This window comes from Pygoscelis adeliae, unplaced genomic scaffold (genome assembly GCF_000699105.1).
Source record: "Pygoscelis adeliae isolate BGI_AS28 unplaced genomic scaffold, ASM69910v1 Scaffold57, whole genome shotgun sequence".
NCBI lineage: Eukaryota > Metazoa > Chordata > Aves > Sphenisciformes > Spheniscidae > Pygoscelis > Pygoscelis adeliae.
The window spans coordinates 2,418,906-2,435,417 of NW_008825615.1; the positions used below are offsets into that span (position 1 = coordinate 2,418,906).

The 16,512-nt window shown below is 41.6% G+C and overlaps 1 protein-coding gene across 1 annotated transcript in view; it reads left to right on the forward strand.

Moving 5' to 3' along the window:
• The first annotated feature begins 70 nt into the window (after window positions 1-70).
• The window catches only part of SNAP91 (synaptosomal-associated protein, 91kDa), a 70,853-nt gene continuing 54,411 nt past the window's right edge, over window positions 71-16,512 (forward strand). Inside the window, exon 1 of the mRNA XM_009333223.1 lies at window positions 71-226. Coding sequence (XP_009331498.1) covers window positions 97-226 — 130 coding nt within the window. The 5' untranslated portion in view covers window positions 71-96. The remainder of the gene's footprint in view (window positions 227-16,512) is intronic.

The following is a 16,512-nucleotide window of genomic DNA, read 5'->3' on the forward strand; positions in this document are numbered from 1 at the left end:
CCCCAGCCTCCCCTCGGCGATAAACCCGGAATCTCCCCTTCCCCTCCCGTGTTTTCCGCCTCTGCAGAGCAGGCAGCAGCAGGCACGCCAGCGAAGATGTCGGGTCAGACGCTGACAGATCGCATCGCAGCTGCTCAGTACAGCGTTACGGGATCAGCCGTAGCCAGAGCCGTCTGCAAAGCCACCACGCATGAAGTGATGGGGCCCAAGAAAAAGCACCTGGACTGTGAGCATCCCTTTTTGTTTCCCCAGCGAAGACCCGGGGCTGAGGAGGCTGCCCGAGGGGCTCTTTAGTGTGCCTTTGAGCCCTTTGGCTGGCGCACTTGCTGTAATCCAGCTTGCAAACCGTAAGGGTTATGAGAAATCTCCGGGAGAGGATGAGTTATTACTGCATTTCTTCTCATATTGCATAATACTGCTCTTTCGGCCATTTTTTTTTTTTTGTTTTCCTCATGACCTCGCGCCTTTTATCCAGGAAGGCAGCGTGAAGTGTGCCTTGCACAGCTTGGAAAGAGGGGAGGGAATTGGACACAGGGCAAAATGGACACACGCTTGTCACTGCCTGCTTTGGCCAGGATTAAGCTAGGCAGAGACATAAATACTATGCCAGGAGCTGGCCAAGCACCGGTAGGAGTGTGGCCGTCTCCACAGCAGACTTCTGAAGAGGTTTAGATGGCGGTGTACTTAAACGGCAAGGCCCTTGGATAACGCTGCCCTGTAGATTGGGACAGCCTTTGGAGAGTTCAAGGGCTCTTGCTGAGGACCCAAATATCAGAGGGCAACTTCATGAGCTGCCTGATGGTTTGCATCATGTTTCATTGAAGGTGGCTGTAGCTTTGTCTCAAAGACTTATGATCTATTCTGGACTGGCATTAGCTAGTTAATGCATGAAACAAGATTGAAGTCAAAACGTTGCTTAAAAAACAATGAGCTAGTGATGTTTTGTCTTGATAATTTTATTTCTTTTCAACCCACTCAACTGTCGGTCCCTGCTTGGAAACACCAAGGAGTAGAATGGTGGAACAATTTAATTGCATGATGTTAATTGGCTTTGTTTACCAGTAGTAACTCTGTCTAGCATTGAACTCAGTAGATCAACAGCAGGTTTAAATGTGTACAATTAAGTGTTTTTCCCATTTTTTTTGGATGTGGTAAGAAACATTTTCAAGTAAAGATCAGCAGGTTTTATACCAAGCAGTCTCTTGGCTGCTGGCTGTTACTAAGTAATGCCGGTGCAGGTGCATGTAAGTACAATTCTGATGATGCTGTATCTCTTAAAAAGAGGTAGTATTACATCTGGAAAATAATTCTAGATTTCGGTGCTAATGACTTCATAGCTAACCCTTAAAGTGGTGCTAATGACGTCAGACCTCCAGTACATCTAAATAAACAGCATAGAGGCTGTCCAGTACATCTAAATACTCTTGTATATACATCTAAGAGATGCTGACGTAAGCAGCGTTGACTGAAGACTGACTTGAGTCTAAACCGTTGTTTAAATAGATCGGCTGTCTTGATATCATGTATTCTCCTTTTTTTCTTGTATATTTTAAAAAACCATCTTGGGTATTGGTGTTATGTTGCTGTTTGGTAGCTGTTGATGCTTCTTAATCTGTAGGCTGTGTCTGGACAGTCCTACTGTATCTGTTACTAGAAGCTTTAGCTTAAAAAAAAGCCTAGCTTTGTGTGTGTGTGTATATATATATATAAAAAAATAAAAGTACTATCTGGAATAGGCAGGATTAAAGTGAGGTAGAAATAATTTACCAGTGCTATATTAAGGTCTGGAAGGGGATTGTGTTTGGATATTGGTGCTAATATTACTGCTTCAGAAAATGAGCGTGGGAGAGACGGAAGTCTGTAGCATTCCATGCAATTTCATACCCACCTGCATGTAAGACACACAAGAGGAAGACAAATGATCATTTCCTGGGAAGATACATCCCTGATAATTTTTCCTTCTATTTTCCAAGCTGTATGTAACAGTTGAGAGTTTAACTAACTGGTATCATTAAAGACAGAATCGTGTCAGTGGGAGATATGCATATTCAAAATTGTGGACTAAATGAAAATCAAGTTCATGTTTTAGAATAAAAAATATTCTCAGGCTCTTAAACCTGAGGCATCTCCTCAGAACTATGAATTGTTAGGCAATTCCTTGAACTCTGACGTATATTTTGTGAACAAGTGTTAAAATGGGCCTTATATATTGTAATGAGAGAGTAAATTAAAAATTCATCCTCTGAAAGAGCAATACCCCCATGCATGCAGGAGGTACTGCTAGGTGGAAGTAGATCTGAGCCACGTGGCTGACTGCATTTCAAGTTGGATAAGTAGCATTTGAAGACAAGAAGAAGGGAATGAAAGCTAAAACTTGCCCACGCCTTAAGATAAGTTTTGAGTCAAGGTGCGTAGGATTTAATCATTAAAACTTCAGGTACCAGACAGTGACGGTTGGAGCGATGCTATATGAAGAGCTGTAATTCTAGTATTGGTGTGGGGGTTCTGTGTCGTTAGGGAAGTCCATAATTTTATTTAGTGTCTTAGTGGCCAGGTGTCATGTCACACAGCCTATCTTCCACTGCCCTGCTTAGCAGATGGGCTTTGTAAATTAAATTAAGAGATCAACTATTTAACATGAGTTAAGTAGTCCTGTGAGGAGGGGACACAATGATGCCTGTCTTCATGTTTTCTTACAGAAGATATTAGTTCCCGAGGGTTATAGAAAGATGATAGGTGACAAGGTGTGGGGTGTTTGTTTTTTTTTTTTTTTTCTGGTTTATGGTTTTTTTTTAGTGAGTACTACTTAGAGGGGATTTGCTCTGAGGAATAAAAAACATGATTTGGGTATGAGTACACATGTGTGAGGAAGGGAGGAGAGAACAGAATGAATGTCTTCTGCGACCAAAAGCTGAGCTGTCAAGTGTTTACCTTTGTGTGGTTTCTGTACTTGCATAGTGCAGGCTTTAATATGGATGCTGCATAGTGGCAGTCCTTTGGCATGGACTCTGGGTGCTGCACAGGCTTGTCATTTGAAGAAGTACTGAAGTATGATGAGGTTGCTGTCATATACACATTACTAAGATTTACCGTTTTCTTGAATTCGGGCTCTCATACTAGTGAATTTCAAGCAACTGTGGGAAGTCATGCCAGATGGCATCAAATGCATTTTGCAGGTCCCTGTGGGGAGAAAAGGAATGTACATGTAGGATGCTCTGATGGTTTGGGGCAAGCCGTTGCAGTTGGCACATTAAGAGCTCTGCCCCTTTTGGACTTAACAAACTTGTCATCTTGAATCCATATTATTGTGGTGACTTCATCTCCCTCAGCTAACCATGTTGTGTTAAATAAATTACAATTAGATACAGCAAGTGAGGAAAGCATTTCCATGGAGAAGTGGGGATTATTCCATGGATGTCTTTACAGCCGTGGAATGATTTTGCTGCAGTGAGAAGGGTCATTACAGAGCAGGTGAATGACATATATGGACTGTGTTGAGGATATGTGAACTGTGGTAATTCAGCTGGGAAGACAATCCTAGTGCACAGCATAGAATTTTAATTACCAGAATTGTTCTGAAAGATATGTTAAGGCTTCACTGTGGGTTTAATTGTGTGGGGCAAGTAAAAGCCAGCTTCCAGCCTTGAATGGGGGTGACTCTGATGGTGTCAACAGGGAGAAGGTTTCAGAGAAGGGAGATAATTTGACTTTCAAATGTTAGAACACACGACGGATGAGGGAAAATAGGTAGATCTGAACTCAGCTCCTTTTATAAAGGATCTTGCTCAGAAACAGACCGTCAAGCTTTCATTTAGGGAAGTGAATTGGAAACCAGTGAGGTTGTTGCGTCTGCAGATGGTCGTAACAAGTTCCTGTTTCTGAAAATGATCAAAATGGCTGGGATTTTCCTTGACTTATTTTGTTGAGTGAATTGCTTTGCAGCAGGAGGAAGTTCTGGAGTGTGTATTTTAAAAAGACCATGTGGTGCCTCCTTACTTCTTCAAAATAACTCTCAAAAGGTAGAAGGCCCTTCTGGAGGCCTGATCAAGAGCTGGGAGATTTTCATGAAATGTGGAAACAAAGCAGATGAAGATCAGGACTTGATTTTCTGTGGCTGTGGAGATGACCTGTGTATCTGTAGTAACATCTTTCCGTCCCAAGTCTAATTTTGCGTGTTTGTATGTGGCTGACAAACAAAGGGTCTAAAAGGAGATTTATACTTTAATTCATGCTGGTAACTGAACTGCAGGGCTGGCGTCAGTATTTTGCTTATACAGACACTTTTGTTCCTGCAGTGTTTTGCCTTTTTCCTGCAAACTGGGGGGATGACCTAACAAGTTTGAATCACTGTGGTCTCTAGTGTTGAAACAGAAGTGGCTGCTGACCAAAAGCAATGGATTAAACTTTTTTCCTAGGCTCAGTAAAGATAAAGTTGTGAGAGCCCACAGGATAGTCTTAGAAACCTCTATCTCATTCCTGAGGAATATGTGTGTGTGTCTGTTTTTTGGGAGAGGTGGGGGTCAGTGGAGCTATCTTGAGTCACTAGACTTCAGTGACTGTTAAGGTTAACTTGGATGCATATTTCAGAAGTTGTTAGCTGTTGAAGTGACTTGGGGAGCGTTCCAAGTCTGTTGGCACTTGGGGCCCTTTCCTAGCAGGAGTAGCGCAGATGGACGAGTACTGCATTACTCTGCAGTCCAGGTGACACTTTTGTCTTTACAGCCGTGGAATTACCTTCAAGAAAGTTGCCAAGAACGGAGTCCCTGTACAAACTGGGCTTAATCCTTCACACTTTACTAATGAAACTACTTTTGTATGTCTCACTGTATCTTGTATTGCAGTAATTTGTCACAGTTTCCATGTACGAGAGAACTGACTTTGTTTAAAAGTTAGCATTGAAGATCAGCTGTAATACAGTGTCTTGGTTTTTGTTGTCACAGCTGGGGTGTATGCTAAATTGTGAACTCCTCCTTGTCACCCCAATGAATCTCTTTCACACCTGAAAAGAAAAAAATCCAAGCAAGCAATTCTTTTCTTTAATTCATTAATGGATATTGGGTTAGCATGGTTTATTTGTGTGTGTGTGTAAGGACTGGTCATCAGTCTGTATGTTGAATAGCTCTGTTCTGTGGGCTTCTCCCATGTCCTTTCCCAAAACAGCATTGAAGACTCCCTTCATTTGGAGGTGTGTAGATCTCTGAATAGGAGTGGACATGCCTGTCATGGGTAAGGGGAGCTAATCAGAAGGCTTTTTAGATTAGTTGATCTTGAGTATTTCAATGACATAAACTTTCAATTCCCCCTCCAGCCCCATACTGTTTTTAAGGCATGTGTAGTACTGAGAGAAGGCCGCCCTTTTAATTAAGCTAAGACTTAGCTAACTAATTATTTTTCAAAATATGTTTGAAGCTGGGTAGAAGTTTGAATTCATGTTAAGATACAAAGATTGAAACATGGTCAGGATCACTTGATCTTGCGCATCTGAACTGTTCTGTGTTTAAGTTGTCTTATGGTACAATGCTTAAGGAAAGAAAAGGTAGGATGAGGAAACAGAAGAATGGGTAGAAGGTGTGATATTAAACTTTCTTTCATCCAAACAGTGTAACTTGATAAAGCTAGATTGACTAGTCCTACCCTCCTTCCCCTTGGCTTTTCCTCAGCTGAAAGCATGTATTCTTAGTCTGTTTTCAATAGTTGCCAAGATCCTTCTGTTAAACATGCTTTGTCAAGGTCGTGGATGACAAATTCTGGGACAAGTCAGGTCTTTCTACTGTACTGACTTCCATTAGCAGACCTTGATAGTGGAGTAGCCGTGTCTGTCTTTGAGGACCCTTGTTTATGAGATAGTCAGTATGACAGTGACCAGTCCATAGTTTCAGTCACTTCTATTTGGTAGTTTAATATGTTTCATAATAGTCTCATAGTGTTACTCCCTTAGATCCTGGGTAGCAGCAATTGAACATCTTTTAAACAAACAAAAAATCTGCAGTTTGATTTCCTGTGGTTTGATTTGATCTGTGCCTCTGATTTCCCAGCCTGGCTCTTAAACCCTCCATCTTCTGTGTGTGCCTTACCTGGGCCTGTGCCACTAGTGAGCAATTCTGTGAAGTCTACAAGAAGGTGCTCTGTTGGTGTGGTCAGTCCATACTTCTGTGTCTCTGCCCCGTGAAGGATCCTCTGAAGTGCTTAAAAGCAGATGGCAGTCAGGATAACTCTGAAGGGCATACAGCATTTTGGATGCTAATAGTCTTCCCTGCTTCATGCTGGATGGAGGAGTTGGTAGCCAAAGAGGAGAATTTGCTGCCCTCTTAGTCCCCACTTCTGAAGAAATGGTAATATAGCAGAGACGCACCTGCCTCTAGTATTTTTCTGCCTACGATCAAGATACTTGTGACTACTTCGCTCTTCCTACCCTACTTACCTTCCCCCCAGTACTGGATGTCCATGGCAAGGTGTTGGCTGCAGGAATGGCCTCTGTGAGAAGAGACCAGGGCCTGCTCCATGCCAGACACAACTGGCTCCACAATGGACCCACCGTAGGACACATCTGAGCTCATCCACCAAGCTTATGGCACCTCCAGGAAAATGTATTTAAGAAAGGGCTGAAAACACTGGACAGGCAGAGGAGGAGGAGGGAAAAAGTGAGAAATGGCAGAGAGAACACCAAGGTCAGAGGTGGAGCAGGAGGTACTCCATGGTGCTGGAGCAGATATCCCCTGTAGCCTGTGGAAGAGACCCCTATTCTCAGAGGTCACAGCTGCAGCATCCCCCCCGCTACCAAAACCTTGCCACGTGCACCCAGTATGCCCCCTGCCCCCAAAGAAAAGAAAGGGAGAGACCTTCCTCAGTCAGCTGTGGACATACGGTATTGCTGAAGGAGCTGGCTCCAGTGTTTCTGGGGGTGGGGAAAAACTGGGGAGGGGGGATGACATTATATCCCTTCCCTATAGTCTAAAGATGAGTCAGTGGTACCAGACAGTATCATTAAGTTCACATGCCCTGTTCCTTTTTGGAGCTTCTTTTCAAGGCACAGCTCAGGACGCGGGTAAGGGCAGAAAAGCAGAAGTTGTGGTGTGTGCCTAGGGGAAATACAGTAGTCTCACCAATGAGTGTCTAATGAAACTTGAATCTCCAAACTTCAAGACATGGCATGCAGATTAGGAACGATATTCTGCCTGGCTTGGAGGGGGAGGGGGGCGTGGTGTTAAAATACTGTGAAAATTAAAAAGCAAGGAATAAAGCAAGCCAGGAAATTGGGGTCTGAATCTCAGCACAGGACATCTAGTGTGCCGAAAGAACGGGTCATCTAGCACGGGGCTGAACCCTGAACTCAAACTAAATAATATGATAGAAGAAGCCTTCCTAGTAGATTTGCAGGCAGTGATCTGTAGCACAGGGTTTGCAGCAGTACTTTTGTTCCCCTGAGTCAGCAGTGCCGGCAAGATTGCAGTGTGAAGCTTCATTGGTAAGTTGATATTAGAGTATCCCACCCCATCAAACTCGGCATGGTTGCTTGATTTTCTTACTGGCCAAAATTTTGCTTGGATGAGAACTTGGTGGCTTAAATAAAACCTGAATAAAGCAGATGTTGGCAATGCTAGAAGGCAATCGGAATACTTGGCAGAGGCTAGCTTGTCACTTTGCAGAGTATGGTTAAGTCTGCTTTTTCTGGAGTCCTGCAAACCGCATGCTAGACCCTTAAAACTGTTTTTAATACTTTTAATCTTGCTATTTTGATCATGTTTACTTCTGCAGAGCTGCTTGAAAACACTGAAAATCAATACAAAACACGTTTTGCAAGGGTGGGCTCAGGTATGTTCAACAGTCATAGCTGGTAGCCAGTAAGCTGCTTGTGCTCACAAAAAATTCTTCTCTTTAGGTTGTGAAACACATTTGCTGAAGCAGTTGAGAGTTGTAGTCCACTAGGAGAGGGAATATACCAGCAATCTGGACTAGTGGCACACATGGTATTGGACATCAGCTTTGAAATGTCACCGTGAGTGTAGGTGGAATACTAGAAGAGTGTTTTCTAGGCTGCTGACAAATGGTGCATCCACTAGGCATCTGAGGCTTGCAGCTTAGTTGTAGGCACAGTACAGGAAATGGCAGTGCACTGTATTGCCAACTTCTGGACGAACCAAGTCTAAATACCCTTCTGTTCCTCCTCCCTGCCCAGGATAATGCGATCTCATGCTTTGTTTTAGATTATATCTGTATCTTAGTTTAAGGAAAGGGATTGGATGCTGAAAAGTCCTGGTGTCATGCTAATGTTGTGTATTTATGTAATCTGTACTCTGGCCATTTGAGCTGAGGCAGTGTGTCAGTCAGTTGCTTTTCCTAGAGTCTGTTTTTTCTAGCTATTGATAAAACTCAAATGTGTTATTTCTTGTAGAGGAGATTTTGCGAGTACATAGGCATGATCATGCTTGAAGGCCACCAAGAAAGCACACTTTGCCTCTCGTATGTACTGAGAACTGCAAGCTGCTGACAGGACGTGTCTGCAGCTTGGGTCTGACTCGTGGCAATCAACTCTTTTCTTGGTCGTAAGCCAGTAAGCAAAATTGCCACAGGTAGAAAGCAAGTTGGCAGGAACTCCTGTGTTGTAGTTGGGCCACAGAGCTCTAACAAAAGAGTTGAGCTGTGTGCTTTGCCAAGGTGGCTTTACTTTCTCAAAGAAGGAATGAAAAAGGAAGCAATGATGTTCTTTGCTAGTTGGTTCTAGGTATTTAGGAGACTAGGTTATGGCTGAGATGTGAAACACCAGCAAGGATAGGTTGGACAGTTTGGTGTCCACCTGAGCTAAGATTGTTCTACCATATATTTAAAGGACCAAAGAACATGTCTTTTCAAGACAGTGTCTTAAACTTTGCTGTCCTAAAGAGGTGGGACAAGACTGTGGCTTGACTACTGATAGTATAGTCGATCACTTCAAACTGACTCTTGGCTTGGCGCGAGCGCAGATGACACAATGGCAGCGGGTGCTTCCGTAGCAGATGGTCAGCAGTTAGCCTGCAGAGCCTGGCAGGCTCCTAGTGCCTCTGGCATAGTTTTGTTATATCTCTTAAGTCTCTCTGATAGTTTACAGGATGTTATAAAATGGTCCTCCATAGAAGTGAGAGGAAGACATGACTGCTCAAAGCATGAATAAAACATGCTGACTTGTCGCCCACATTCTTAAAATGTATGCAAGTTTAGAGGAAGGTCCTCAAAATAAGGCAGTCATTGGTTATCTTGCCACAGTGCAGGACTGCACTAGCTGGAGCATACATCTTTACACATAACTGAAGAGCCCACATAGATGCGCTTAAGTGAGAGTTCAAACTGTTTTTAAAAGGACTCTTCCTTTCACTTCTCGTTTCAGAGGGTGTAGGACTTATATGAAAGGAGGAAGCCAGCTGGCCTGTTTCCTGGCTCTGAAGGCTGCTGTTTCTCATTATGTAGAGGTCAAATATAGATGCAAGCTTTAACATATCATTGCATCAGTTCTTTAGTAGCCCTGGAGTTTTAAAACCTAACCTTTTCAAATGGAGACTTGGGTTTGGGTCTTGCTGCATGACTCTGGAATCCAAAGCATGGTTATTGTGCCTGTAGCTCTTAATCTAAGTTTTATAGCTTCATCTAAACCAATTTAGAGGAGGATGTACATTCTGCTAAGGGGCAGCAAGCCAGAGGAAGTCAGCATGTCTAGTGTGCCAGTGTTTTGAAAACATGTACATTTTATCATGAGTGATGTTTCATTACTGGCATCTGAAACAGAATGCTATTTTCATATGTGAGCCTTGCCTGTGATTTTCTGATCTCATCTTTCATTCTAAGCCATTTAGAGTCTTTCTAGTTTTGCTAAGCTTGATTTAAACTTCAAATTGCTCTGTTATTTGTGAATGGCAAGAGTATTAACAGGCAAAGTTTGCTACGTTTGGAATAGGTGAGTTTAAAGACCTTGTTTATCAGGAAGCTGGAAATTGCTTAGGCAGTATTATGAGAAGCTACCTTTCCAAACTCACCTCCATAGCGTGCTTAGAAGTTTAATTGACATTTCTGGGTGCTCCAGTCTAGAGATCTGACTCTGCGCAAAGCTTTGCCTGGATGTGAGCCTGCATGATGGATTCCAATATCCCCACTCTCATCAAGGAGACTTCCAGTGCCAGTAGCAAATGCATCTTCTAGAGGCATTGGTGACTTTGAACTGTTACATAGCAACTTACTACTGTCAGGTTTTTTTAAATGCTAGTAGTCCTAACTCCATCTTCCATCTCTCAGGTGGATGTTTCATTGAGTTGAACAGATTTTTTTTTTTCAGCATAAAGAAATCTGCAGTATATGAAAGGCTGTAGGCTCATGTTGAAGAGTAAAGCCTACTGGTAGTTGATGTTAGTTTTCAAGATTTCTGAGACTTAAACTCACCTGTCTGTGTGGTAGAAGCAAAGGATTCTTGTTTAACGAGCGTAGTACAGGAAAATGAACATAAAGGAATTGCATGTTTGGTTTAATTTATTTTGTTTTACCAAGGAGAGAGTTAAACTCCATCTAATCATGAAGGATATCAGTCAGTTTGTGTAAAAACAAACTGTTTTAAGCACAGCATTCACATATGAGGCAGCTGTCTGGTTTCAGGAACTCTTAGGGTCTTTCTGTTGCATTGTAGATACATAGATACAAGACAAAATGGATTGAAACGATTGTACCCATGTTATAAAGTACTTGCTGTTTAGTTGCAACTGCTTCAGTATGCCTCTAGGAGGTCATACGGTTGCATCAACTGTATGGACAGGTTTGCATTACACTTGGTTTCTTTTTCCTACAGATATGTTCATGTTTTCAACAGGTCTGTCTGCATAGTTGTAGGCATTTCATTCCCAGTTAAGAATTTCAACCTGTGCTAAGCTTCTGGTGGCTTGTCAGCTCGACAGAGTGCATGGGCTCTGGCCTTGTTTTGTAATTTTTCAGGCTGACCCTACTGAAGGTTACATCGTCCCATGACATCCACTGACAAAATAGCTGGACTTTTAGAAGAATCTGGCTGAGACAGCAGGAGAAAACAGACCATGGTCTGGATATTGAAACTTAGATGTGTTAGCTGCTGAGCTTGCCTACTCAACTGACCTGTTTCTAGCATGCAAGCTGTAGCTAATTAACATGTCACTGAAGTTGCTTGCACATTGTCTCATCCCCACCCTATTTTTTTATGTATTCCCAATGTGTAACAGCTAAGTAGTGCAGCTGAAACATCAGGCTGCTTCCAGTATATTTTCAGTCTCATTCAGATTTGTAGTGGATTACAAATTGCTGTTCTGGGCAGAGTTGATAGGCTAGTGACAGTTTCACTTCTATAAGTTTATTAAAAGCAAATGGTTTTCTGAGGAACATAGATCATTTGGGGGTGGAAAGCACTAACCGGGGTTCATTCTTCTCAGAATAAAAATGACGGCAGCACGGCAACTGAAATAGCTCATGTACCATGCTTCAGTTGATCACCACTTTCTGCCAGATGTGGTTGGAGTGTAAGATCACCCCAACATGTAAAGGCTGATTAGAAAACGCTCTAGTGCAGAGATTACAGTAAATGACCCCGTGTGGAACACGTGAAATCCTTACTTTTCTAGTGTAGCTGTGCTGTTACGGATAAAAGGCGCAGTTGATCCTGTTACTGATATTCTAGTAAACAGCCAAGTGATAAGAGTTACAAATTGATATAACCAACAGGTAATGTTGTTCAGGTGAACAGGGGTTGTTCACCCTCATGGAAGGATAGTCATAGGCCACAGCTGGAATCCCGGTATCCAGTTACAGTAGTCAATTAACTAGATCTTATTGGCTTTTCTCCTTCTAAGCAATAATCTTGCAACAATCTACCCCCTTTGAACTTGTTCTGTTGTATGCGGCAAGACCTAGGATGCAACAGGACTGTGGCTTTAATGCTTGCATGGATGGAGAGAACAATTCTACCCCTTAGAGGAAATTAAATAAATGCTTTGAAGGCTTGGCAGAAGATTGGCTGGTGGACAGTTTCATATTTCTTCTCTGAATTAACAAGTATTTATTAAGGCTTCCAGGTTTGGACTGCTGAAGGAAATGGCTTGTAGAATGAGGTCTGAAATTTGCCATGCGGGATAAAACTTCCTTTTTATGCAAAAAGTTATTGGTCAAATGCTTAACACAAATGCTACTTGTAATGTTAGTAGGGTTTTTTCCATGTCCCTGCCTCCCCTAGAGTTTGGCATCTAAGATGCCATATTACAATAGGATGGGGAATAGCATTTCTGCAAGACAATTGCTTTTATATTTTAACCTTATAACCATTGGTTGGTGTCCACCAAATGCAAATGGCATTTTGTATATCTTAAACTATTGAGAGCTGTGCAAAAAAGGTATTACAATGGAGATTTGTGGCTCAGCTGCTATTTGCAGTAAATCAATAAAATAGAGAAGTGGCACATCTAGCTCCAGAATTACTTGATGTTTCATATTGACATAAGCAGAACTGCTCAATTCTTGTCTTTGAGCAGAAAAATACACACATCTCTTGAGCTATTTGTGGAGCAGGATTTGGGTGGAGTGACAGTCTGCAATGGGGTCTCTGGGAGAGAGGAAAGGAACATTAGAGCAGTGATTCCTCCTCTTTCCCCTGCTTTGCCGAACTTGTGTGCTTGCCTGAGACAAATTCTTTGGTATTCAAAGTGAGTGAATTCTGTACAAGTGAGGTTCGAGACTGAGCTTCTTACTACTTTGGACAGGGGAAAGATTCCATGCTTAATAACTAAGGCTTTTGCTACAGTGAAGCTGCTTGAAAAATCTGCGGTGGCTGTGGCCGGGAAGAAACCAGGCAGGATTCTTTGACCATGGCGCCTTTTCCCCTTTGTTTAGTGTTCTGGCTTCATGCGTGTGAGGCTAAAAAGCTGCTTTCCTTAGTATGTTTGTACTAGGGAGTTCGTGTAGCCCATCATCTGATTTAAAAAGAATTTGTTCCAGATATTTAATTCCTGAGTAAAATTGAAGCTTTTATTCTTCTGAATAGTTGGATCATGGGTGTCAGTAAGGTCTTGGACTTTGTCCATAAAATATATTCATCACTAATTAATTAGCAGTCTTAAAGACCATATTTAAAACCCTAATGACTGCTGCTTAAACTTGAGCTTCTGCAGCTGACCTGAATGTCATCTTTCAGTTGTAGTACCCTCAAGGAGAAAACTCAAATGTAAACACTAAAGGTAATGCACATTATTCTTCCCTGGAGTCAGTGGAGCTGTAAGTTTTTGGAACTTTTGTTTTAAGTAAAAAGTATTCATAGTTCATGGAACTTGAAGCAGTTGCTTATGGTAAGAATTTAACACATTATAATCACACTTTTCCCTATTATTAGTACTTAGGGAAACAGCTGCCTTAGTTGCACCCTTTCAGATCCAGTAGAAGACTACCTGACAGTTGGCTTTTATTTTCCCCTTTTGAAGAGAGCTGCACCTGAACCTCTCAGGAGGAAAAGCCGTATGTATAAATCATTAAGGACCGAAAGGGGCAGAAATCCAATGTAGCTGGTTTAATACTGCTAATGAGCCGGGGTGGTTCTGGCAGATGACTTAAAGCCAAATAACTTGCCTTGATCTGGTGGGGAAGGAGGGGTGCAGACTGTATGAAAGTGCATTGGAATAAAATCCAGCAATGTATAAAAGCAGTAGATTTTTCAACTTTGTTTTCAAAACAGGTGTTTGGTGATACAGGAAGTGGTGTGCTGTATTTAAAAAGAATTAGTGTGATAAGATGATTCTAAGGCTAATTAAACTCTCAGTTTGAGAAATTGGAGGAAGCTCCAAGAGAAATTTGCTAGTACTCAGTCATCTGCCCTGTCTCTCCGGAAACTCTTTGTGATTGATAGGGAAGAAACTCTTTTTCTCTTCTGCAAAACACTTAATACTATGGGTAGCATGAGTATGCCTGTGAGTAGGCAGAGGGGAAGAAGTTGTATATAAAAGGTTGTCTTGGTGTGGGATGCAGTTGTGTGTTCAAAGACTGACTGCCATGACCTCTCAAACTTCAGGATCTGCAGCAAATATTTGTCCTTACAAGAGTCTGAGATATGTTTGGGAAGAAGGAGGTCTGTGAAGTAAGGCTGGAGAGAGGAGGTAGCAGTTCCCCTAGTTATTTGTAGTCAGAAGGACTATAGCTGCATTACTGGGAAAGTCCTTATAGTACCTGGAGAGCATGCGCTCTGTGGAAGATTGTGTTTAGGTTTATTGAGTTGGCATAGGCATAAAAGGGCATAGGCAATATCTGGAAGATGCTGGACTTTGATAAAGGGTAGGCTTGCTGGGGTCAGGGTGAGGTGTAGTAACTCTTGAGGTAGACTTTTGGGGAGGAAGGAGGAGACAGCATGAATTGCTGTTCTGCTTGGGGAGACTATTACAAGCCAGATTATGATGCGTATTTGTGGAGGTGGGGCAAGCTTGGGGTGAAAAGAGTAGATGGTAAACTTTAACCCCACAGATAAATTCCCTGCTCTCATTTGTGGAATTGCTTGATAGTCAAAGCCAATAACATTAAAGTTGTCTAACATTCTCATGAGCAATTATTGTAGAGGCAGAAACTGATAACTTTGTTCTGCTTTCCAGTACTGTTTTGTGGTCAGTCTTCTATAGACCTGGAAGTTCAGCTTTTACATTGGTTAGCACAACAGTGAAGTAGCTTCCTGATACAGTTCTGTGTCTTGCAAGGGAGGACTTCTACTGTTACTAGCCTATTTAACTTTTTTGGTTGAGGCTTTTAAACTCTTACTTTAAGCCACTTCTTTCTGTTCTTGACTAGCCTGGATTTGGAAAAATCCTGCATTTCCTTTTCTGTAGGTTCAAGGCGTTATTTAAATACTTATAAGCCAGAAAAATAACTTGTGAAGACTATTGTAGCATTCAGCGTAGTAGTAAGGAAGGTCTGTAAGGGAGTTACTCTTGGAGAGACTTGGCAAAGTTTAGGAACTGAATGTATGACACAGCTCAGATGCTGAAGCAGCTCGCCTGTTAATTCAACCTGGAATGACAGCTGCTCTTAATATCCCTTTGAACAGAGAGGTCTTGTGCTCTGCTGCTGTTTCTCTGCATACTGAAATGTAAATTGTGAATAATTAACTTTGAACTAGAGAAATCCCAGGTCTGTCTATAAAACAATTGAGTAAAAAAAAAAACCCCAACAAAACCAAACTAGAAAAAAACCCTGCCCTGATCCAGAAAACAATCTGAAAAGGTAAAGGAACAAGATAGATCCTTTAAAGCGTTGTAGAATCTCTCTCATTAAAAAAAAAAAAAAATCTCAAAATCAGGAAGTAGTTTTTAATGAGCCTGAAGAAGTCTGAAATTCTGAAGACAGTGAAACTTGCTCGCTGTTCTCTTTTACCTTATGAACTTAACAAACAAACACCAAATTTAGTTAAATCTTTTAATGGTCTCTTTAAAAGGTCATGAAGAGCTAAGGTGTCTTAACTTACTTTGGTCTTCCTCACTGAACCCTCTACCGATCTTCCTTAGTTTGGCAGGTTTGTCTTTTTATTAATGGTGTTAATCATACTCTAGCCTTGCTTCTCTTCCCTGAATAAATTGTAAATGTCTTAAGGCTGAGTCAAAAAATTGGCTAGTCAAAGATTTTAAAGGCTGGTGTTTAGATTTAAGTTATGGTGTCAAAGAATTGACAACCATTTATTCCTTCTATGTGCATAGGTTTTGCATCTGAAAACTTAACTAGAAAAAGTATATTCAAGTCCAAATTAAATGTATAATTTAAACAAGGATCTCTAGTCTGAAGAAGTGTTCAAAATAGCAGCTAGCAAGATGTGAAGAGAAGAAATAGGAGAAATCATGTACTGTGATGGGCAATTATAATTTAGTCCCACAGTAAAACAGATTCAAATGAAGGGTATAGGTCTTCATTCTCCAACTTCTCTGCTTGTGTGAAAGTCGTGATGAAAGCGCTGGCTGCTATTGCTGTACCATTCCCGGTTTCTTACTCTGCTTGGAATTTGTATTTGAGCTCAGTTTTTGGGTTTCGGGATTAGTTGTCAGTGTACTTGACAGGGATGCCTGCAGTAGCAGAAACTTCAGCAGGTAGGTACCTTTAATCCTTGTTGGTACTACTTCTGTGTACCCCAAACAGAATCACCTTTGTAAGATTGCTTCATATGGCTTCTGATGGGCTGTGCTTCAGCTGGTACTTCTTAATATGAACTATTTTGTATTAATAAGTCACCTGTGACTTGCTTGGAAGACTCTGAACTTCATTGTCTCTTTTGAACGTGAACATCTGAATCTTTTGAAAATGTAGTTTCTAGATTTTCTTTTTTCTTATATGCATTTTCTTTTTCCTTGTACCTATTCTTCCCTACCACACTGAAGGCAAATGAATTTTGTCAAGTCTTATTTTAAAGTTCAGCTTAGCCACCAAACTCTGCTGCTTGGAGTTCATTAAAGTTAGCTATGTTTCTGAGTTGCTCCAGATGCTGATGATTGCTGGTTAAGCTGAGAGACTATGGTATAG